General features: G+C 44.7%; 1 protein-coding gene across 1 annotated transcript in view; it reads right to left on the bottom strand.

Annotated features, from left to right (window-relative positions):
* lmf1 (lipase maturation factor 1) overlaps nt 1–24,866 on the bottom strand; it is a gene marked incomplete at its 5' end in the record, with an annotated part of 101,303 nt that overhangs the window by 22,953 nt on the left and 53,484 nt on the right. The window contains one exon of the mRNA XM_084322718.1: nt 19,471–19,536. Within this exon, the coding sequence (XP_084178844.1) occupies nt 19,471–19,536 (66 nt within the window). The remainder of the gene's footprint in view (nt 1–19,470; nt 19,537–24,866) is intronic.

Here is a 24,866-nt window from a genome sequence, read left to right as displayed (position 1 = left end):
ATAAAAACATGAAAGAAAAAGAGTCTGAGAAGCAGATTCCCCAGGTCCTCAAATAAAAAAATGTAAAGCGGAGTACGATGGAGTCGTGGTGATTAGACTGGGTAGGGGTTGAGGAGGATGCTACCGGTCAACATATCATTTATTGCAAAGCTTGTCGTGAGACTCCGGCTGCAAACACGGCTAGTGTTCGAGGAGCTTGTGTGGATCTTTTTGTCCGCGGGACGAAGACTGTAAAAAAATGTGGATGTACCAGACCTGGAAAATGACTTTGATTGGCAAGGAGCCTGGGCAAATGTCCGACTTACATCAAGGAACCCGGATCATCAACAAATCAATCTTAACTATATTCACAGGACATACTTGACTCCTATAAGACTGTGCCGAATGGGGCTCAAACAAGATTCCAAATGCACCCAATGTACAAATGGGGACGAAGGGACATTTATGCACATGTATTGGGACTGCTCACCAGTTAAGGCATTCTGGAAAGATGTGACCCAACAAATATCAAAACTCGTATCTTGGAATATACCTGTACACCCCTCGGTATTGCTGTTGAATGATGTTTTTGAGTTTGCAGTGAATCCACAGCTAAAGAGATTGGTTTTATCGGGTATCACAGTAGCCAAAAAGCTGATCGCATCACGCTGGTTTCAACCGGAAAAAATGTGCCGTAAAGTTTGGTTTCTTACATATCTCGATGTAATTTACCATGAAATATCTACAGCAAGAATTCTGGGTCTCAATGAATCCAAAATGTCAATGTGGTTAGAAGTGGTGGAGAGAATAAAAGCTAGCTTATAATGGTAGTGTCTGGTTAGGTGCGAGGGATAGTGGAGGTACTTCTCAAGGTGGGGTCCGGGAGGGGGGGGTTCGAGCTGAGCATATGTGTGTAGGTTTTTTTTTAGATAACAGGTATTATGGGTATATCTTATATAAGACAACTAACTAAAAGGTGATCTCATTGGATGTGCCCTGACAATTAATGCTTGTATATCTTATCGTGTGTTGTCATGTTTGTTTATATGTTTGTTTAAAAAATAATAAAAAAATTAAATACAAAAAAAAAAAAATGTGGATGTAAGGATGTTTAATAACCATTTTCATCATAAAAATTCAGTGCCCCCGAAATACAAAAAAAAAGCCCTTGAATTTTTTTTTCTAACCCTGGTTTGTGCGCTATTACACGCTAAACATCGCCCCTTTCCAAAAGAATCCAGTATTTTTTCATAGATTGCGAGATATGACACGTTATATGCAATATGCCCAAATAGTTCTAGTTGATCGCCTGAAACCCCAAATACTTCCAAATCAAAAAGGTATATACCATGCATGTGTGTCTTCACAAAATCATCAAGGGAGGGGGGGGGGGGGCATTTTAACTAGAAACTGCGATCGTGTTTGTCGAGCATGGTTTACATTTGATAAAACACGACACTGTGATCGGTACAAAAGATACCAGCAGGTTACCTAAGATAGACCATACCTCAGTCAGAAAGTACTCCAAAATGAATAAATCCCAGTCTATCCCATGGCGATCGCAATTACTCGTGTATATTGGGCATGGATACAGGAAAGAATAGCTCTGAGGCACCAAATCTTCCACCAATTTCCATGTTGTGATCCACTGCTAGGCGGTAACAGCCAGAGTGCATCACAAGACAAGCGATATCCCCAGTTCCCAGTTCAAAAGGTAGGCAATACTGCCACCTGGTGAGATTCAATCGTCATTGCAATTCCAACGTAGGCAGATGAGCCAGGGAGACCTAGAGGGCTCCGGCTGAGTGTATAGAATGGGGATCAAAGGAAAAAGATCAAATAATCAAAACCTGAGAATTCTCGGGTATGGCGCTCAACGCTTGGCGGCGAAACCCGACTTTTCTCGGGTATGGCGCAGAAAGAGTTAAATGCCTTGGATCGAGATTCTCCACCGCGTGGATATGGTCAATTAGAACCAAGGCGAAGGTTCTAGGGATGGTGAGTGGGGGGTTGGGATTAAATGGAAGTGGACACGGATCAGCCAGCTAACTAGTGTTTCTCAAAGTGTGGGGCGCGACCCCCAGGGGGGGCGCAGAGGCATGACAGGGGGGGAATTGAGATTAAAAAAAAATAAAAAATAAAAATAATAATAATTTGGATTAAAGAAAATTATCACTAAAGTGCTATCTGTTGCCATATTTGGATAAGTTTGACCATTTCTCAAAATCTGAAAATCATTATTTAATAAAACACAGAAAAGGATCACCAAGTTACTCTGGATAAAAAAAAAACTGTAGCACTTTATAATAACACCCTGTTATAATACATTTATAAGGTATTTGTAGATAATGAACTAATCATGGTCCGCCAAAGGGGGGCCTGACAGAAAAAGTTTGAGAAGCACTAGCCTACGTAGCTGCTGGCCAAAAACACCTCTCCCGGAGTTTTAAGCTAGGCTAGCTGATCCCTATTATTATTATATCTGCCTCCACTCACTCTCAGCTAGGCTAGCTTGCAGCCGGATAGCTTTCGACTGAACGCAGAGAATAAATTGGTATCCATCTTCTTGTCTGCCTCTGGAGAAGACGCTGGCGTGTTCCTTTGAGTTCAGGGAGTTACAGGAAGCGTGAGAAGAGAATGCAGGGAGCAGGGCTGCAACAGCTGTACCACAGACAGTGATAGTAAGCATACTGCAGGGCTGGGCACATTACCATTAACAGTAAACAAGGTGCAGATGAGGGTCTGTATACCCTAACGGTTATATTATATGTTACAATAAATAGAGGCAATAAAGATTTTGAATCTGAATGTATACTATGAGTAAGAGTAAAAGTAGACAGTATACACAAGGTGCAGTAAATGGCAAATGCTACATTTATTCAACAGCGTTTATCCAAAGTGCTTTACAATTTCTGTTCCTCACATTTTACCCATTCACTCACACATTCACAAACCGACGGCGGAGGCGACCATGCAAGGTGCCAACCTGCTTATCGGGAGCAATTAGGGGTTAAGTGTCTTGCTCAAGGACACATTGACATGCTGCCCGGGAGGAGCGGGAATCAAACCGGGAACCTTCCGATTCCGACGACTGCTCTACCTCCTGAGCCACTGTCGCCCCTTGGTGGTTAAGAGTCAGTCATTCCTAATAGTTCTCAGTTAAGGGCTCATTGTTGCACTGCAACTTGAGAGAAAAGGAGACGAACGTTTAAAATGTCTGCATATTTCAATGACAAAGAAAATGGAAAGACTGACGAGGTGTATGAATTGTGACTGAAAGTACACATTTTAGTAAAGAGAAAAAAAACACAAAGATATTTGACACACATAATGACACTGCGATTTATTACCACAATGTGAAGAATTCCATACAGCAAACAGCCCAGCCAGTGGTGAGACAAACACACACTAGCAGATGTATGGACACCAACAGGCTCACATGTGACGCACACACATGCGCGCGTGGACACACACTTTATTCAGAATGAAAGGTTGGAGATGGTTTTCTCAGAGAGGGGAAGGGGGGGACGGGTGAAATTGGAGGGAAGGTTTGACAGTCACTCACTCCATCATTGTGTGGTAAAGAAGAGAGACTAGCAGTGGGGTATCTGACCGACCAAAGTCCTTTCTGTCTCGACCACAGAGAGACAGAAGCCCCGGCCCCGGGAGGAGGGAGCAGAGACACCCGGGTTTTTCTTTCTTCCGTTTTTTTGGGGGGGGGATCGGGGACAACCGTAGGTCAGGGTCCAGAGGGTAAGGAAACAGTGGGTTGTCGAGTTTCACAAAATCATACAGGAAGTCATCAGGTGTTATTATGATCACTATTTGTATATTCAGATGATGATTTTTATTTTGCTCATTTCTATGTACACTCGACGTGACTGAGGGAAACCTGAGTTGCCTTTCGAGTTTAAATAAAAGTTTGAGGGGGGCAGGTGGCGCACGGAGATTACGTTCGTCACCAACACCGGGAGACACTAGGATTCGCCTGTTCGAATCCAGCTCCCGGCGTTGCTATCAGCTTGGCTGGCCTCTCACACTGATACAATTGGCTGTATCAGGGGGTGGGAAAGCTGAAGGGTGGGTCCTGGGCGTTGTGGACAGCGACCCCTACAGTTCGGTCGGGGCGCCTGCTCAGCGAGGGTTGGAACTGAGGAGAGATAGTGTGGCCTCCCACACGCTACACTCTCCCCGGTGAGAACCTGCGCGGCCAGGTTGGCCTGCCCCAGGCTGCACATGCGTCGGAGGAAAGCATGTGACAGTCTCCGGTCTCCCGGACCAACAGTAGGGGAAAGTACGCAACAACCAGGAAGGGTGGGATGGGAGAAAAATCGGGAAAAAGGAGGGGAAGAAAGATAATAATAAAAAAATAAAAATAAAGGTTTGAAATGAAACCTCCCCTCCCTTCCCCCATGCTGCCATGACACCCACATTTCCCCAAGGGGGTCAATAAAGTAATATCTTATCTTCTTTTCGCATCTTATTCATTATCTTTTATGTCTATCAATAAGCCACAACCACAAAGCAAGTAAATGAGGAAGAAAACAGAGACCCCTGTGACGTCATCCCAGTGGGTTTGGGGCGTGTTTGATTTTTTCCTACAGGAGCCTTTGTGCAACAATGTATTCACTCGTGGAGCATAAGTGGACAGTGGCTCAGGAGGTAGAGCGGTCTGGTAGTCGGAAGGTTCCCGGTTAGATTCCCGCTCATCCCGGGCAGTGTGTCGAAGTGTCCTTGAGCAAGACACTTAACCCCTAATTGCTCCCAATGTGCAGGTTGGCACCCTGCATGGTCGCCTCCGCCGTCGGTGTGTGAATGGGTGAATGCGAGGAACAAAGATTTTTAAAGCGCTTTGGATAAAAGCGGCTATATAAATGTACCATTTACCATGGTAGTTGGTGATACCGGTGTTACTCTGTGTTCAAGCTCCTCAGAGTACATAACTTGCCCAATGCCCTCACTGGTGTATGCTTTTTCCATTTACTAAATCCATTTAGTAAATCTTTGCATGAATCAGTCCCTACATAAAATTCACACATTTGTTAAATACTAACATTATAAAATTTGTATTGATCTTTTCCCCCCTCCATTTTCCTCCGATTTTCTCCCATCCCAATGTTAGTCGTTATGCCAATTCCCAATCCCCTTCCTGGTCGCTGCGCACTTACTCCCCACGGTAAGTCTGGGAGAGTGGAGGCTATCACGTGCTTCCTCCGACACACGTCCAGCCAATCAACGGCTTCTTTTCACCTGGCAGCGCGGATTCTCAGAGGGCGTAGCGTGTGGAAGGATCACACTATCCCACTCAAGTCCTATCCGCGCTTAGCAGGCGCCCCGACCGAACTGTAGGAGTCGCTGTTTACAACGACCCGGACCCACCCCGCCAGCTTCTCCCACCCTCTAATACTGCCAATTGTATTAGTGTGAACGGCCAGCCAAGCTGGTGACAACCCCGGAGCTGTGAGCTGGATTCGAACAGGCGAATCCTAGCGTCTCCGGGGTTGGTGACGAACGCAATCTCCGCTACGCCACCTGACCGCCCCTAAATACTAACATTATAAAGTAAACGTGACAGCAGCTATTTTTAGGTTTCACTTTCACTTAGTTGTAACTTCAGGTGAAGGAGAGAAAGAAGCTCTAGAGACGACACGACACGTTACAGAACGATAGCAGAGGATTCTGAATTATTTTGGATTAAACCATGCGGCAGCGAAAGCTGGACTGGAGAGGAGCTCAGAGGACCAGTCCAGACCAGCAACAGTATGTTTGTCCAACAAATGGATACTAATCATTTAAAATGAATGTTAAAGATTAAAGTGAGCGCTCTACAGATATTGAGCGTTTGGTCAAATGTCCGGTGTCACCGGTGTTGTCGTGAGTTTATTAGTAATGGGAAATTCCACATCACCGTGACAACCGTAGTGGACTAGTGGAGCATCAACCAAATGGCAAATGTTATCTCGACTTCTTGGAGGTCCAAAAAGGGGTAACCAATTTAATTTCCTATGTATCCTGAAGCCTTTTGCTTCGGTACCTTTGTGTGTAGAAATAATTCAATACAAATCTTTTAAAGGTGACATGTACTATAAATGTCATTTTTCAGTCTCTAGCATTGTATTATAGTAATAGGAGTTCGTATCAATGTGTTTTAGTGTCTAAATACCATATTGGCGGATTGCTCTGATTCAGCTCAGCCCCTTTCCTCCTCCAGTAAATCAGGCCATTTTGATTTGAACGCCTGAGTCACGTCATTCGGCCGCTGGGTAGCGCACAGTGATGCGATTGGCTCTGTGGTTGGAGCTAATGCCCGCCCCCATTCTACCTAGACTAGACAGCGAGTGGAAGCCACTTCCTCGTGCTGCGAGGCGGAGTGGCGCCCGAGTCCCGACGCCTCTGCGTGCGCTCTGGAGGGAGAGAGGGAGAGAGAGATGGAGAGAGAGGGAGCACTTTGGGGGGGGGGGGGGGGGTCGGGGACCTGCTGCGCGGCACACGGGAGAGGGGAGGAAGGGAGGCCCACAAGCTGCCTCGGTCCCCCCCCCCTCCCTCTCTCTCTCTCTGTCTCTGTCTCTCTCTCTCTCTCTCTCCCTCCCTCCGGAGTGTGCAGAGGTGTCGGGTTTCGCTGGAAGAATCTCTCTCTCTCTCTCTCTCTCTCTCTATCTCTCTTTGTCTACCAGTCGCTGTGTGGGCTGACTGTCACTCAAAGTGCTTATGGGCGGAGCCAGGCCATAACAGCCTAAAATCTTGAGGCAGAAAAATGCTGGTTTTGAGTACTTGATTAGAAATATAAAACAATGATTATTTTTGGAATAAACCTTACAGATGTGTTACATAGACTCATAGAGGGATTATTTTGTCTTCCACTTTACTTTGGCAGTAAACCGTGTCACCGACCGGCTCAAGGAGCAATTTTTGCCACCACACCTCAGCGGGAAACATTTCCATGTCCAAATAGAGACGAGGCTTATTTAGAGCGAGGTAACCCCACCTATACAGCAGCCAGACACTAAACCTCTTACTTGTGTGTGTGTGTGTGTGTGTGTGTGTGTGTGTGTGTGTGTGTGTGTGTGTGTGTGTGTGTGTGTGTGTGTGTGTGTCTTGGGGGAGGGGGTTGCACTGTAGTCATAAACGGTGGAACGAGACACACACCCAAACAACGGAAAGTAAAAATAAAAAAATTGAAAAAAATAAAAACAGAAACCAAAAACAACAAAGGGTACACTTCTATGCCCCCATTATATTACTTTCTCTGCCAAGGACGCCTAAACTCGTCATTCCCCGCCATGCTAATTCTGCCAATGACGGCGTAACACGTCATTGAGATCAATATTTCAAAAATCTGTGATCACAATCATATTTCTCCCCCGGAGACTTGAGATCTACTGTTGATCCCCTCTCAACTCTCCAACGGTTCAAGAGCGCCATCTGGTGGCCGATCGGCGGATCGCCCAAACCGGAAACTGGTGCTCATCCAAATTCGGTCCGATCACTCGCTATAGGTGCCGGGACTCGAGCGCGACACAATGGATAGTGATCCGTTACCAATAACTCGATAAACAACATGATTTGGACGTATATACTATTATACAACCTGGAGATGGATCGCATATTTCAACATCCCATAATAGGAATATTTTTGCTCGACGCTCATCGCCCAACGCTACGAGGAAGCTGCGGTGAGTTTCAGCGTTTTTTTTTTACCGTGTTCGATACAAACTGCTCTAATGATCATATCACCCACACTAGATGAATCATCTAACGTTGGCCACGGAATTATAAACGACCCCCCCCCCCCCATCCGGTCAACATCAGATGATAAGTAGTAACTTCTAGAAGCACGTCCATTTGAAATTTTTTATCTTGCGCAGATCGCTATCAAACTGTATTTGATCATCAATATAATGCATTTAGGGCTATAAATCACGTTCTGGAGAATGCTGCAGAAAACGATAAAAACATATTTATACTTTAGACCGTATTTTAGTATGAATATGTGAATGAAAAAGTATAACGTTCCTACGTACTGAACGATAGATAATTGACGTTGAATGGGCCATAGTAATGTAAATTTAGCAATACAATTTAAAAAGTTATAGCCCTGCAAAGAAGGGGAACTTCTCCATAGACAAATAGAGCTGGTGTTAATCAAACGAAACATAGGGCTAGATTACCGGTTACCTAGAACCCCCCCCCTAGGGCAACCTCAGATAACCAAACAACCCCCTAGCTAGCTAGCTAGCAGCAGCACAACACAAACCCAACAAAAACAAACCATTAGCCAGGCCAAAACACACCTAACACAGACCCATATAGTCAGCGCCAGGGGCAAGATGGGGGAAGAGGCCATTTCACCTTCTCTCGGAAGTTTGAAAGAGAGCTCTGTGTCGGGACAGGGGGGTAACAAGACTTCACCTGGCGCCAGTGGCTTCCGGAGCTGTGTGCGTGTACAGTATGTGTGTATGTGTGTGTGCGTCTGACGTATGTGTACACATGTGCGTGTTAGTGTGTGTGTGTGTGTGTGTGTGTGTGTGCGTGTGTGTGTGTGCGTAAATCTACATTACCCCTGCAGGCGTTGACAGGAGTGAGGTTGAGCCAGGTCAGAGTGTTTGGACGGGCGAAAACAGACCCGGCATGGAAAACAAGCCTACACTATAATAACATGTAATGTATATGATTTTCCGTATAATCCCATTTCACGCAACACCCCAGTCCTGGTATGGGACTGGGGGGAGGGGGGGGATTAAAAATACTATTTCGGGGGTTTCAACGAGCAGTTCCATTTTAAGGTGTCCTAAATCCTCGGGAGTTGCATTCCGTCGGACCGGTGCGACTGCCAGGTCCGGCCCGGCCCGGCCCAGCCCAGCCCAGCCCGGCGCAGACACCGCAGCGGCCCCCCGACCGCATTGTACCGGTCTGGGTACACCAGCAGCACCAGTATGTAGATGTGAAAAGTCTCGGGAGTTTGACTCCAGCTGAATGAGACTGAATAAATAGGTCCAGTGTGTTGTTCACCCCCATGAGTGATGCTGCCATAATGTACCCTCTATAGGATGAATGGGGGGGGGGTTAGGCTCCACAGAGCAGCCTTTTACTTTTGGGGTGAGGGGTGGATATGTGTGTGTGTGGGGGGGGCAAAGGAAGAGATGCAGGAGTCAGGATTAGCAGAGGTGAAGATGGAGGTGGAGACGGGAGGGAGGGGGGTGATGTTGATGGGAGAACCCCCCCTACTGCACACCTAGAGGCCCCACGTGAGAGGCCCCAGAAATGTCTGGAGACGCTTGGTGGGCATCATAATTGTGACTTTCTTGACTCTCGACCACCAAAAACCTGCACGGACTACAAAGTATGATGTACATCGCGCCAGTTAGGATACCTTGTGTATAATGCACCTTGTGTATACTGTTTACTTTTACTCTCCCTCATAGACCACCGCAACACTTCCGGTATTCTGAAATCATGGGAGAGAGAGCGGGGGGAGGAAATGCATGAAGGTGGATGAGAGCCTTGACATTAAGTGGTTGTAGCTACAGCTGTGGGGGTGCTGGAGACATGATCCAATAGACTTTTATACACCTTTATAGTCTCCTGAACACGGAGAGACCAATCCCAAGTCGATCGGAACTTTCTAGGCCGAGCTATAGTCACTTTTCCGCATCTACTCCGAAATCCGCATGCGCAGATTGATACACCTAGATCTCTGGACAATCCAGAGAGACTCCGTGGGCGATCTGCGCATGCAGAGTTCGGGAGTAGGTGCGGAAAAGTGACTATAGCTCGGCCGAGATTCAGGCGTATAAAGGTCTCTTGGATCATGTCTCCAGCACCCCCACAGCCATAGCCACAACCACTAAATTAGGGTGACCATATTTTGATTTCCAAAAAAGAGGACATGCTGGCCCCAGCCTCGAGATACTTAATGATACTTTGCACAATCGAAGCGTGCATGGCCACCTTCATTTCACTATGTCTTGTGTACTGTACTGTATGTGATGAATAAACCTCTTGAATCTTGAATCTCTACTCAAAGTTTACTCAAAGATGCCTTTATTGTTTTAACATATGCTTGGAAACATGCACCCAGAAAAGCGGCAATTTTTTTTACTTGAACTTGAGGACTGCATACTTTTTTTGCAAAGCTTATCTTTATACGTTATGCATATAGCACATGCATAAGCCTGGTCTCTTTTGAAAGATAACATTCTGAAGTTTCGTACACAATAAAGTGATCATTTTTAGTGATAATGAGTAACATAGGGCTGAACATGAGTTGAACTTGTGTACTCACGTTTTTGTGTAGTAGTTGCAATATTCCAAAATAATATATATATTTGTTTTGTATAAGCTGGAAAACACCGCAAATCCATAGCCTGAAGGGACATGGGCCTGAAGGGACATTAACGTGTGTTGTCGGGCCTTACAAATACATTTGATTTTGATTTGATTATCAATAAGGTAGGATATCTGGAACACACAAACACACTATTTTTTAAATCACATGCCATGAAACTCTGGGACCTGGCTGAATTTAAGACTGCACAAATCATGTTTAAAGCACGAAACGATTCACTCCCGGGTAACATCCAAAAATTCTGTTATAGAGAGGGGGGTTACAATTTAGAGGAGAGTCTAACTTCAAGAAACAGGCTGTTCATTCAACAATGTATGTATATTTCAGTTTGTGGAGTGAATATGAGTTGCATAAGATAATAGAGTGTGAAGGTATACTGAATACGGTCTATCTGTATGTCATGTATGTCATATGTTATGATGAATTGAAAATGGGGGACCCTGATGTAAACAAGACGAAAGTCTTTCTCTGGTCTGCATCCCCTTAACAATTGTGTGTATTGAGCCGTACTGTATTGTACCCATTCTGCAATCTGTTAATAAAATTTTCAATCAATCAATCAATCAATCAATCAAGGGGGTAGGAATACATACGTTTACACTTCATCCTATACTCCTGCTTGTTTGTTTTTTAATCTGTTTATTACTTGTTTTTTATTATTATTTATTTTCAATTTATGTTCGAAATAAATAAACGCATTAATTCAAGATATTGTGTGAGCAAAAGTATAGTTAATTTACTCATACAGTATGTACATCCTCTGGCCTCGCGCAGCTCTCACAGCTGTGCCCGCACAGTGCAATACTCCAATTCAGCCATTGGCAATTCAGCCATTGGGTGGGTGGCGCTGCTGAGTGGCCCTCACAGCGCGGCCGTCAGAGCGCGGCCCTGAGAGCGCCGCTGGCTCTGCAGCTGCATTCTTCTCCGGGAGTCGGGGGTGATAATCTGGCGCGCCACGTAAAAAGTTGCACGCCTGACATATCGGCATGTAACTCGAGAACCGAGGCACAGATTTTGGCGATTCAGATGGCATTCGAACGGCAACGAATAGCGCTTTAATTCGGTAATTTATATGTTCGGCGAAAAATGCAGTCCCGAGCCTTCAGATGCTCGCAAAGGGCCGTGAAACTGAAACTGAAACTGAAAAACAATGAAACCCCGGACATTTCCATGAATTTATAAACCCCCCCCCCCCGGACGCCCCGGACAGGGCGTGAAAAGAGGACATGTCCGGGCAAAAGAGGACGTTTGGTCACCCTAACTAAATGTCAAGGCTCTCATCCACATTCATTCATTTTCTCCCCCCACTCTCTCTCCCATGAGCTCAATGTAACACGGAAGTGCAGTGGTCTATTGTATACATTCAGATTAAAATTCTTTATTGCCTATATTTATTGTAACACATAATATAACCAATAGGGCATACAGACCATTTGTGTTTACACTGTTTATTTTTCTCATGTTTTTATATTCAGAGTTCATTATATTGTTTACGCTGTTTATTTGTTCTCATATTTTTATATTCAGATCAAATTGTATTGCCCATTTGTGTCTTTCTACTATTACCCTGCCCATACCTGTACCTCCCCTCCACCATGCTGCTAAGACGCCTGAATTTCCACAAGGGGATCAATAAAAGGATGATTTAATTGTATCTTATCTTATAATTAACCGTGCCTAATCGATTCCACATGCCCCGGTCTGACAACGCAATGCAATGGTTAATGGTAAATGGCTGCTTTTTTATATAGCGCTTTTATCCAAAGCGCTTTACAATTTGTTCCTCACATTTGACCCATTCACTCACACATTCACTCACCGACGGCGGAGGCAACCATGCAAGGTACCAACCTGCTCATCAGGAGCAATTAGGGGTTAAGTGTCTTGCTCAAGGACACATCGACACGCTGGCCAGGAGGAGCGGGAATCGAAACCGGGAACCTCCGGATTGCCAGATGACTGCTCTATCTTCCGAGCCACTGTGGCCCCAATGGGTGGGACAGCAAAAAGAAAATACATGAAAACAACAACTCAAACCGCCTCCAAAGCGCATGCGTGGACACAAGGCGAGGCCTTCACCAGACAAAGAGGCGCGTAAATCATGAAGCTAAATTGAAGGACCCGCGCTCCGTGCCAATCTGCATGTATAAAACACAGGTCTTGACGTTTTAACGCACGTTCGGACGGGGGCCCTTCCCGTTATAGCGCCGGCAAATTGGGGCGCGGAGACGTGCCGTCGCGTTCCGAGTCATCTGGAACGTTTCAGTGTGATCCTGTCCTCCTGGTGCCGTTGGCTCATTTATGGTCCATAACTCTCGTTCCACGGCCAGGGTTTTTAAGCACCGGTGTAACTCGTGCACAGCTGGGCACGAGGAAAGGTATATAAAAACAAATTAAGATGTCGTGAGTCATAAGCGCCGGCACACGTAATGAAAACATTTCCTCGGCTAATGAGGAATCCACCACGTGCGGTAAATGGGAGTGCGGGACACCGAGTTACAACATACACCCGCGTGCCCAATAGTCCGGATAAGTGGGGGGTGCACGTGTGATACATAATGTGTGATACATTATATTACATTCAGCTTAGGGGCGCAACGATATATCGTGATGTGATACAAACCGGTATCCGTATCGTTCGATGCCGGGAATTTTATTTGACTTATATCTCCTGAATAGATCAAGTGGGAATGGGATGGTAGACCCCCGTTACTGACCAGACACTCTATATCAGTGATGGCTGTCGGAGTGTAGAGCTATTATTTTAAAATATAGACTACTTATTTGAACAACAAACAAAAGAAATACCACTTACAAGACCTTTAACATATGATTTTGTTTTTACTTAATAGCGAACAAGAGATAATCCAACTAGTGAGATAGCTGGCTGCTGTCCTTGCTACTCCTGTAGCTAATACTGGGGGCGCAGGTGAACGGAAGCATTCATTCTGAACGTTACATCACTGATGCTTGAAACGTACAAAACATTGCTACCATGTAACATCTCCAGTCTCTCTTTCTTCATCTGTTCTCCCAGCTGTTAACAGACTGTTATGCTACCTGGCTAGCTAGCTACCTGTACCCAGCCTGCCGTTCAGCGGTGTAACAGTTAATAGATACACTACAGAGTAGGGGTGTAAAGGTACACATATCTGTACCGAACCGCTTCAGTGTGTACCGTACTGTACCGAACGGCTGTGTACCGAACGAATACAACGGTATGTTAACCACTAACGACCGCACACGGGGGGCTGTTTTTTTTGTGTACCGTTACACCCCTACTACAGAGTGTAGGTACCGGTAAAAACAAGGGAAAATATATATTTTTTTAGACAAAACGATATTCGCACAAACGAATTGTTTTTTTCAAACGAAAATCGATGCCTATCCCTAGTTATTAGCAACCAATCAACAAACTGCACGTCCAGAAAGGGGCTTTTATTGTTGCGGGCGATCTACATAGAGACAGTGAGACATCATGACATGAGGACAACTTCATCACAGGGTGAGTAGAGGAAGTTGCCTTTTCTTTGACCAGCCGTGGTCATGTGGAAGTAACGTTATAGCGTTCGCTCGGAGGAGTCCACGTGTGGAGTCTCTCCGTGGAGGAGATCATTTTTTACTTCCCTTTCTACAGAGGCCTGTCCGGCCAGAGGCTGTGACTCGATCATATATAATTTGATCTATTTCGGTGTCATCAAGTCAAGTTAAGTCAAGTCAAGTCAAGTCAAGTCAAGTCAAGTCAAGTCAAGTCAAGTCAAGTCAAGTCAAGTCAAGTCAAGTCAAGTCAAGTCAAGTCAAGTCAAGTCAAGTCAAGTCAAGTCAAGAGTGTGCCAGTCTCTACACTGTGAAGGCTACGGTGTGGGCGGACGTAAGGCCGACCCCGTTTGCAAAGCCTTGTTTGTGCGTGCTGGTGTTATGAGTGTGGGTAGCCGATGTTAGGTGTTGGCGTTCTGTTTACACGCAGTAATTATCCAGCCTTTTCACTAGTTTCTCTCTTCAATATATTCGATTAAAATGTATTGTCATTATGCAGCACAAGTAAAGTACAACAAAAATAAGTCTGGCATTCAACCAGAGTGCAAATGTAACAGTAAAGTGCAATAGTAATATACAATGTACAGGTGCTGGGTATAACATAAATTAGTACTACAGTACTGAGTAATAGTGCTAATCAGATGCATGTAGAGAGTTGTAGGATTCATGTACAGTGATACAGGTATAAAGACACTATGGTAGTAAGTCATTCATACTGGCCAGCAGCATAACTATCAAGAGTAGGTAAGGGCGATGTTGTACAGATATAGATAAAGTATATATATGCCAGGTCTTGCTCGAAAGAGATAATTGATCTCAAGTGACTACCTGGTCAAATAAAGGTTAAAGATATATATATATATATATATATATACTTTTTTATTATTATTATTATTATTATTATTATTATAATTTGTATTTGTTTTTATATATTTATCATGAGCAGAGTGTATTGTACACCCCCTACAGTACATTTAGCTATACATCCCAGGACAGCACTACAGTCCCTTCAGTGGTACAAGCAGATACTTATTTAGTAGTTACTCATCTTCTCCCGTCACACAGGGGCCCATAAAAACGGTGTCACAATGTATGATCCTGTAAAGAATGTCACTATCTGGTATGTGCTCATTTTAACGAATGTACTTTTTGTAATGATATGTATGACCACTAGTAGAAAAGCCAAACCAGGGACAGGGGTTGCAAATTAGCCTTGGATAGAAATCCTACATGCAACGCATCTGTATCTTGTTATTGTAACTTGCTACGATGTTTCCTTTTGCATCGTCCCTTACAAATAAACAAATAAATTAACAAATACACAAACAAATAAATAAATAAGTAAATAAACAAATAAATACATAAATACATAAAGAAACAAATACATACAAACAAACAAATAAATACACAAACACACACATAAATAAACAAACACATAAATGAATAAATAAACAACCAAACAAATAAATAAACACAAACAAATAACAAACAAACACATAAACAAATAAATAAACAAATAAATAAATAGATAAATAAATAAATGAATGAATAAAATGTCCTACAGCTGAACGTGCTTCACACAGTCAGTCAGTCAGTCATTGGTCTTTCGGGGTGTACGCCAGTCACTCCCGGTCGTCCGGTCCCACGGGAGCCGGTGTGTATTCCCGTCTCCGTTAATTACAGAAGTCGCGGGCCATCCGACTTCCCGGCCCCCGAGGCAGGGAGAGTACAGAGCCGTGTGGGCAGGAGCGGTCCACTGTCCCGTGGGGGAAACACAAACATGGGATCTGTGGCCCACATCGCCTGTGTAAACGGCTGATTTATTGAAACCCCAAGATAGTGGTTAGAATAATGTGATACCACGGCGTGGTTAAGTGTAATGTGATTCCCCCCTGCTCTCCCATCATTGCTTAGGAGACAATGTCGAGGGTTTCTCGGTCTGGGCCTCACAGGCGGAGGGATGGAACAGGGACCTTTAAGAGGGATTTGGCGACCGGCTATGGAGAGGGTTTTGGGGGTAGACTGCGTTGATGCGGACCGCGGTACAATCAAGCGGTATAAAAACTGTGATCCTAAATTACAGCAAAGCGTCCTTGACCTCCCGGACGTTTCCCGCTCACCGTGACAAGTGGAAGAGTCTGATCGGGGGGGGGGGCTTTGAATGATGATGCCTGTCCCCACCCGCCAACCAATCAAAGGCGGCCTTGAGTGGTGGGAAAAGCACAGACGGGCCAGGATTATGTAAGGAATACTTAAGTAAATTAGGAAGTACAGGAGAACGTCCTCCGCACTGCGTCAACGGGTCCACAGAGATGTTTGCTACGTTTCCACAAGAAAGTAGCCAAGGAGGGTTACGGTAAATGAAATTGCGCGGGTGACGTCCCCCAGCATGGGTCTACACTGGGTTCTCAGCCAGCCTACTCTCACAGAGGCTGGCTTCATTTTACTAGACCAGTCTCCCTGGTGGGGTGTGGCCTGGGCGCGAGTCAGGGCTGTCGAAATGAAATCGACCGAATCGAATAAATCGATCGCGGAAAATGTAATTGATAAAAATTTGTGCATGGGTGCTTCGAAACATTTCATTAGTGGCGGTTGAATGTTCCAATTGTTCATAAATGCTCGAAATGCTTTTGCACGATTACAGTGTGCATTTGTGGGGGAAAAACACAAATAAACATTTTGGATGAAAATGAATAGTTTGAATAAGTGGTTCTCAACCGTTTTTGGGTCAACAACCCCTATCTGACATCCAGGTCCCATAAGCCGTGCGGGCGGGGTTTAAATACTCAGACGAGGCAGGCCTTTACAACGATGGCATGGAACAGTAACCCCGCCCGCCCATTCCTGTGTAACGCTTGGTAATGTGGGACGGACCTCCACAAGCAGTATTTGGAATGGCGATCAGATAATTGGATTCAGGTTGGTACAGATAGTAAAAAACAACACAGCAGTGTAAACAACTTGGTCAATATAATTTGACTATCTAACTAAATGAAATATATATTCACAGTATTCACAGTGTCACATAAGGTGCAGTATGCTTCAGGTAGTGTATTGTCCTCCTTGGGTTTAGTCCAAGGTCAATGTCTGGCAGCCGTCGCTGCCCCCTGTTTTGGAGCCTGGAGGCCGCTAGTCGCGGCCTCCTGCCACTATTGAGCTGCCGCTCTGTGCTCAGTGATGCAGTGAGGCACAGTGATGCATTGTATAGTCTGATGGCTGTTGGAATGAAGGACTTCCTGTGCCGTTCAGTGCTGCATTTGGGTAGTGTGAGCCTAGCACTGAACATGCTCCTCCTGTCAGCCAAGTCTGTGTGTAGTGGGTGGGTGGGGTTTTCCCTGATGGCCTGGAGCTTAGCAAGGCTCCTCCTCTCCGCCACCCTCGCTAGAGAGTCCAGCTCCACCCCAACCATGCTGCTGGCCTTCCTGACCAGCTTATCCAGCCTGGTTGTGTCCACTGCTCTCAGTCCGCTGCCCCAGCAGGTCACAGCATACAAGAAGGCGCCTGCCACCACCGACTCATAGAACATCCTCAACATCCTTGTACAGACATTGAAGGATCTCAGCCTTCTGAGGAAGTAGAGTCGGCTCTGGCCCTTCTTGTATAGTGCCTCTGCATGTTTTGACCCGTTCAGTTTGTTGTCGATGTGCACACCGAGGTATTTGTACACCTCCACCATGTCCACATCAACTCCCCTGATGGAAACGGGGGTCACAGGTGCACTCCTCCTCCTCCCCAGCTCCACAACCAGTTCCTTGGTCTTCGCCACATTTAGCTGCAGGTGGTTTTTATCGCACCATGTGACGATTGACGAAGTCCACTACCAGTTCCCGGTATTCCCTCTCGTCACCGTCCTTTATACATCCCACTATCGCAGAGTCATCAGAAAACTTCTGAAGGTGGCAGGACTCTGACCGATAGTGGAAGTCGTTGGTGTAGACAGTGAAGAGGAAGGGAGAGAGGACTGTCCCCTGCGGGGGCCCGGTGTTGCTGACCAGTCTGTCTGACACACAGCTCCGTAGGCGCACGTACTGTGGTCTGCCCGTCAGATAGTCCACAACCCAGGACACCAGTGGGGCCTCTACTTGCATCGCCTCCAACTTCTCACCCAGTAGCCCAGGCCTTATGGTATCAAAAGCACTGGAGAAGTCAAAGAACATGACTCTCACAGTGCTCCCCGGCTTGTCTAGGTGAGTGTAGGCTCGGTTCAGCAGGTAGATGACAGCATCCTCTACCCCCAGTCAGGGCTGGTAGCGTTGATTTCAGGAAGATTTGATAATCAGGCGAAAAATGACAATGTGTTTAGTGTATTCCACTAAAGGGCTATTATCGCATCTTTTCCTGGAATTACTCTAAAGCACCCAAACTATATTCATATTCAAACCGGTATAAAACGGAAATGTACAGATGAAAAAACAATCTGTTTCGTGGATGTTAACTGGAAGCAACTCACTGATAATCGACGGGTGTATTAGACCCATAATTTTAATATAAGATATATTTTAAGTAGGGATGCTCGATATTGGCTTTTTTACCGATACCGATATACCGATATTGTCCGATACCGATATCAACCGACACCGATATATGCAGGGCCCCCCCCCCCCTTACTTGCTTGCCTGGGTAAATAAAGGTTATAGAAATGTAAAAAAAAAATATATATATATATATATATTATACATTTTTTTTGATACCGATATTTTCCGATATCATATTTTAATGCCAATATCGGCCAATAATATTGGACATCCCTAATTTTAAGCACTCGCAAGTGAAGAAAGCACCCCATTGACTTACAGCAACAGGGGTAATAGCGCCCTCTAACGCATTAAGCGATGGCGCAGAATGAGTTAAGGTTTCTGATTTGTTGGGTCAATTAAGCCAGTGTTGTGTGTCAAATGAAGGCTTCCAACAATGGGTCCAGTCCAATAAAATGTTAATAATCTTTTCTCAAATAAAACAAAATTCTAGATTCAGATTTTTACTACTACCGGTAGATGTTTAACTTTTTACTACCAGAAGTGTGTATGAATTAAACATTACAAAAAGTAAACCTTTTCTTTGTCAAAAGTGACACTTCCCCCGTGGGATGTTGATTGTGCTCACTGCATGGTCTGCAACTCTCTGGTTCCAGTCAAATTGTTGTCCTGATATTAAAACAATAATCAATAAACAAAATAAACTAGCGCCCCCTTAGAGCATCTCAACGCCCCCCCTTTCAACAATTCTGCACCGAGCAAACTCTCTGAACGCCCCTGGTTGAGAGACCCTAGGTTAGATGGACCGATTAGATGGATAAAGTAACAGTTGGAGTGGTCGTTAGTAGCAGCGGTGGTGAAGTGAGGCAAAAGGTGGACAGGTTCAGAGAGGACACAGGCCTAGAAGTTGCTAATGTGATTGGCTGGTTTAATCTACTTATATATGTTTGGCAGAAGATTGATAAGGATCACCTGCTTGATATAATACCCGGTTGATAGCATGCCAATGAAACACACACATACACACGCAATCCGGAGGTATGCAGACACATGACAGGAGGTTGGCACTTGTGCACACACACACACACACACACACACACACACGCACACACACACACACACACACATACACACCTCGTAGTGATAGTCCATGCAGGTGAGGTCTCTCCAGCACTTGTCACCTCTGATCTTGATGAGACCCTGGAGAAGAAGAGGGTAAACAAACATGTCAAGTCTCTTATATAATAACTTCCCTTCAAAACACCTTTGATGATGCAGGACAAACCCCAGCTGACCTTTGACCTTTAGTGAGTTTGGAAATTCATCCGAGACATTTGTCATTAGAGATGGTAGAGATCATAGAGGAGCAGTTCAAAGAAGCCTGAAGTGCTATCTATCCATCCAGGCCGTTTTGGTGTGATTCGCCAAGTTTTGGAGATATCTATTGTGTGGAGGAAATTAGCCGGAGCTAAGAATGTACTCAGTCAAAATAGAATTGGTTAATACATATTTATTAACCCAAACAGAGTATCGAAATACACGTTAGGTACAAGGCCAGAATATCCCAGAGAGATCCTAGAATAGTGTTAACGTAGACCTTTATACCTGGATAAAAGGGTGTGTGGTCAGGTGACCAGGTAGGAAAGAGATAGGAGGATTGGGGTTGGGGAGGGCTGGAGAGATGTGATGGAGGGAGGAGGGGTGACAGGATGGTGAGCTAGGGGAAGGAGGTGAGAGACAAAAGGGTGGTGACTGATTGATCAGCGGAGACAAAGGGATTGACTGGAAGACAGGATATTTGAGTATTGGGGATTAATCAATGGGGGATTGGAACTACAATATGTTTGGAAGGGAAACATATAATTACTACCACACTACCATAGAGATTATCTACCATAGAGATGATCTACCATAGAGGCGTCTGCCATCACTCCAATACAATGAATTAGCCTATTGGCTGCTGTAATTACAACTTCCTCTCACTCGTTCCAACTTGGGGCAAAATAGAACCTCACATCCTACTCCACTGAATGAGACGAGTTAACCACCTAAACACACAACAGTGTTTGATCCAACCGGACCTCAGAGAGCTCTTGTCCTGAGTGGACACAAAGGCCCTGTTCCTGTCTCTCCTTCCATGTCACACAGTGGGTCATGAATAACCAAACAAAACAACGACAACTCGAGAGGAAACTTGGGGAGAATGTAAACACCATTGTAAAAATAAAAATACCCCTTTCTAATGGACTTCTAAGAACCCCAGAACGAATAATGTATTCCCAGATCGAGTACTCCAGGTTTCAACAAGTTAAATGTAATACTTTTTAGGACCTTTTTAATACCAATTTCACGACCATACTAGCAACACACACAAAAAAGCTACACTGAACTGGCGGCTGCACTTGCGGCACTTTCACCAGACGCAACTAGCCCCCAGTAGCCCCGCAAAATATTTGAATGACTTGGAAGACAAAAACATTTAATATATTTCATATTATTTAATCTCCCGACAGCCAGGCTGCCCCCCAAAAAAAGTATTACCTGTGCAAATAAAATGTAACTTTTTAATACCTTAAATTGAGAATTATGAATGTAATACTTTTTAATACCCCGCAGATACCCTGTACTCTGTACATGAAATACCAAAGTGGGCGACATGTTGTTGGAAATGCACAAACAAGAACAGCTTGTTATTATCTTTTAGATAACGCTAAGCTAAAAAAAAACTCTCTGCAACGTTAAGTGTACTATCCATGCTCCACAGCTTCCAACGTCTAGCTTCCTGCAACAACTCACTTCGCAGGATTTCAGTGCAAGATTTCTGTTTCAGTGGCACAAACCAGCACTTTTGGTGAATGTATTTAGTGGTAACCAAATCAAATGTAAAAGTAAAAACGGGGCACCCTCACAAACCGCTCGAGTTCAGTTGAAATCGAGTAATGGATTACTCACACCCATCCCTAAAACAGGATCATACAGGATCATACAGGATCCACTGTCCACGACGAGCGCTGGGTTCACCTCAACAAACACCGGCAACGGGAGCCGAGAGGGAAGACAAGACACTCTGTGTCCGTCCCTCTGTCCACCCTCTGTCCAGATCTGAATTAGCCTTTCTGGTTAGGATAATCACATCAAAGCTGAACAGATGAAGTGGGTTGAAACGAGGAAGGACAAGAGAGGAGAAAGAGGCTCATTGTGCTGCGATTACGTTGTTCACTCTTGATTTAATATAACGGTTAGTGGAGACGAAAATAATGAGCAACAAGGTGTGTGTGTGTGTGTGTGTATATACCTCTGTATACCTCTGTTGCCTATACTCAATTTATACCAATCTACTGCGTTCACTGTCTACAACTGCCCTGTAATCAGCTTTATCCAAAGTGCTTTACAGTTTTGTTCCTCACATTCACTCACACATTCACACCGACGGCGGAGGCGACCATGCAAGGTGCCGACCTGCTCATCGGGAGCAGTTGGGGGTCTTGCTCAAGGACACTTCGACATGCTGCCCGGGAGAAGTGGGAATCGAACCAGGAACCTTCTGTTTACCAGATGACCGCTCTACCTCCTGAGGCACTGTCGTCCCATAGTAATCATAACTACCTACCTCATACTATAGTCTACCTATATAACTCTGTAGGATAGCATGTCTTTTTACAGCATGTATATATATATCCATATATCCTAGTCTGAATAAATGTGTAATTCTTATATATCTTCTATATACCTACTTATACACCTGCATATAACTATATTTGATAGCATGTACAATAATGCTGTATATATCGCTGTACATATTAATACTACAACTCTGTACATACTAGGGATGGGACTATAGTGCTGGGCACTATTCGAATTATCTTCGCTTTGGCTTGCAGAACAGCACTCTGTATTTCCCATTTGCGTATGTAATGACAGTTGACCGTCACATACGATTCAGTTGTAAGTGCTGTCCAAGCATCTGTTGTGAGAGACACTTTTTCAACACTTGTTAGCGGAGTGTGCAGCTCCCTTGCAGACAGTATCATCATACATTTTGTCCAGTCTTGCGGTAATAGTTTTTCTACATGGGACTGTATACTCTGGCTCCACAAACGCCATCAAACTTCTAAACCCCTCGCATTCAACAAAGCTGATGGGAAGCATGTATTTTGCTATCATCTTTGAGATGAGGGACGTAGTTTTCTGTTGACGTCGTCGATATCAGCCTTACTTCGTCTCGTGCGGATGCCACTGCCCCAACGTTGGTGTTTGGCCCTCAGATGCGTGTGCAAATGTGCAGTTGTCGTGGACTTGTGATACGACAGTTTTACCTGACAGAGTTTGCACTGCACCTCATTTTCGATAATTTTTATGAAGGAGTTCCACACAGAACTTTGACGGCTGCTGCAGCATCATGTTTAAGCTGCTCTGTGCCCACTCAGCTTCTGATTTTTCACCGTGCAACGCACATGCGTCTCTCTCTGGTCTCACACGCGGGGTCCCACAGCGATGTAGCAAATGCTATACTGCCCTCGTGTGGCGGCGCCGTGTAAAAAAGCGTGGCAAAATATATTTGTTTACCCCAAAACGAATAAACGATTGTAATTTTTTTTTATCGATCTTAATAACTGAATGACTATTCTTTTTCGAAGATCATGTCCCATCCCTAGTACATACTCTGTATATACATCTGATTAGCACTATTACTCAGTAGTACTCATTTATATATATTATACCCAGTTTAATCTCCAGTACATTGCACTCTGGTTGGATGCCACACTTATTTTTGTTGTACTGTCCTGTGCTGTATAATGACAATCAATTTGAATCTAATGTAATGTAATCTAAAATCATCACACACCTTATTATCTCAAGAAGAGGAGACAGAAAAGAGGAATTTACCTATCTCAAACCCCGCCCTCTTTTCGTGATCCTCCTCCAATCACAACAAGGCGGATGGAGGTGCAGAAATATGGCACACAGAAATGGAAAGACACAAATACACACACTGATGACGGAGGCGGCTAATTCAAGTGTAACTGAGCTATTCATCAGTCAACATTCTTGCATTTATATGGCATTACACGTAATCGAATAAAGGGCGAAGAAATTTGACCGCTCTAATGAGAAAACTAGGGGGGGGGGGCTCCTCCCCTCGTCTGCCTCCTCGCCTCTCTCCCTCCGTTCTCCGATGCTCTCCTCGCTCGTCTCTCCACCCTGTCCCTCACGGCCAATGTCTGTCCTCACCTCCTCCATGGCTCCTCATCTAACCTCCCTTCTGTCTCTTCCTCCTCTTGCCCCCCCCCCCCCTCTCTCTCCTCACCTCACCATCCCCAGCGCTGAGCTGTCACATGAAATGGAGATGGATTGTCTAAAGACCCCAACCACCACAACCACAAACTGTTTCAGCCAATGGCGTCCGGCTAAACAGTACTGCAGCCTCCAGGCCCAGACCAGCAGACTCCGGGACAGCTTTTCCCGCTCACAGCTTGCTACCTGCCTGTGACTATAGTATTGTAATCTAGTGCTATTTTCATCACCGTTTCTGCTGCTGATTTGCACAAACTACTGTGGCGATTGTTATGTTATAGTCTAGAGCAATTTTGTCATTGATTCCGCTGCCTCTTTGCACTCATCCACATTGTGATTATTCCACTGTGATTATTGTATTGTAAATCAGTGCTATATTATTGTTGCTTATAAAGTGTATCAATGCTCATCAAGACGTCTCCTTGTGTCTTCCACCTACACTAATTTGACAGGGCAAACAGTAGGGCTGATCAATGCTCATAACCTGTCCTACTTTCAGACAAGACGAGACGAGAAGATAAGATGAGATAAGATGAGATGATGCGATGAGATGAGATAACCAGATGAGATGATGAGACGATGAGACAAGACGAAACTATGAGATGAGACGATGAGATAACCAGATGAGATGACCAGATGATGAGACGAGATGAGACGAGACAAAACTATGAGATGAGACGATGAGATAACCAGATGAGATGACCAGATGATGATGAGACGAGATGATGAAACAAGACGAAACGATGAGATGAGACGATGAGATAACCAGATGAGATGACCAGATGATGATGAGACGAGATGATGAAACAAGACGAAATGATGAGATGAGACGATGAGATAACCAGATGAGATGACCAGATGATGATGAGACGAGATGATGAAACAAGACGAAGCGATGAGATGAGACGATGAGATAACCAGATGAGATGACCAGATGATGATGAGACGAGATGATGAAACAAGACGAAACGATGAGATGAGACGATGAGATAACCAGATGAGATGACCAGATGATGATGAGACAAGATGAGACGATGAGACAAGACGAAACTATGAGATGAGACGATGAGATAACCAGATGAGATGACCAGATGATGATGAGACGAGATGAGACAAGACAAAACTATGAGATGAGACGATGAGATAACCAGATGAGATGACCAGATGATGATGAGACGAAATGAGACGATGAAACAAGACGAAACGATGAGATGAGACAAAAGACGATGAGACAA

Source organism: Notolepis coatsorum, assembly GCF_963971535.1.
Source record: "Notolepis coatsorum genome assembly, chromosome: 10".
Taxonomy (NCBI): domain Eukaryota; kingdom Metazoa; phylum Chordata; class Actinopteri; order Aulopiformes; family Paralepididae; genus Notolepis; species Notolepis coatsorum.
Note: the sequence above shows the minus strand (reverse complement) of the source record. Positions and strands in the feature narration are given on the sequence as shown.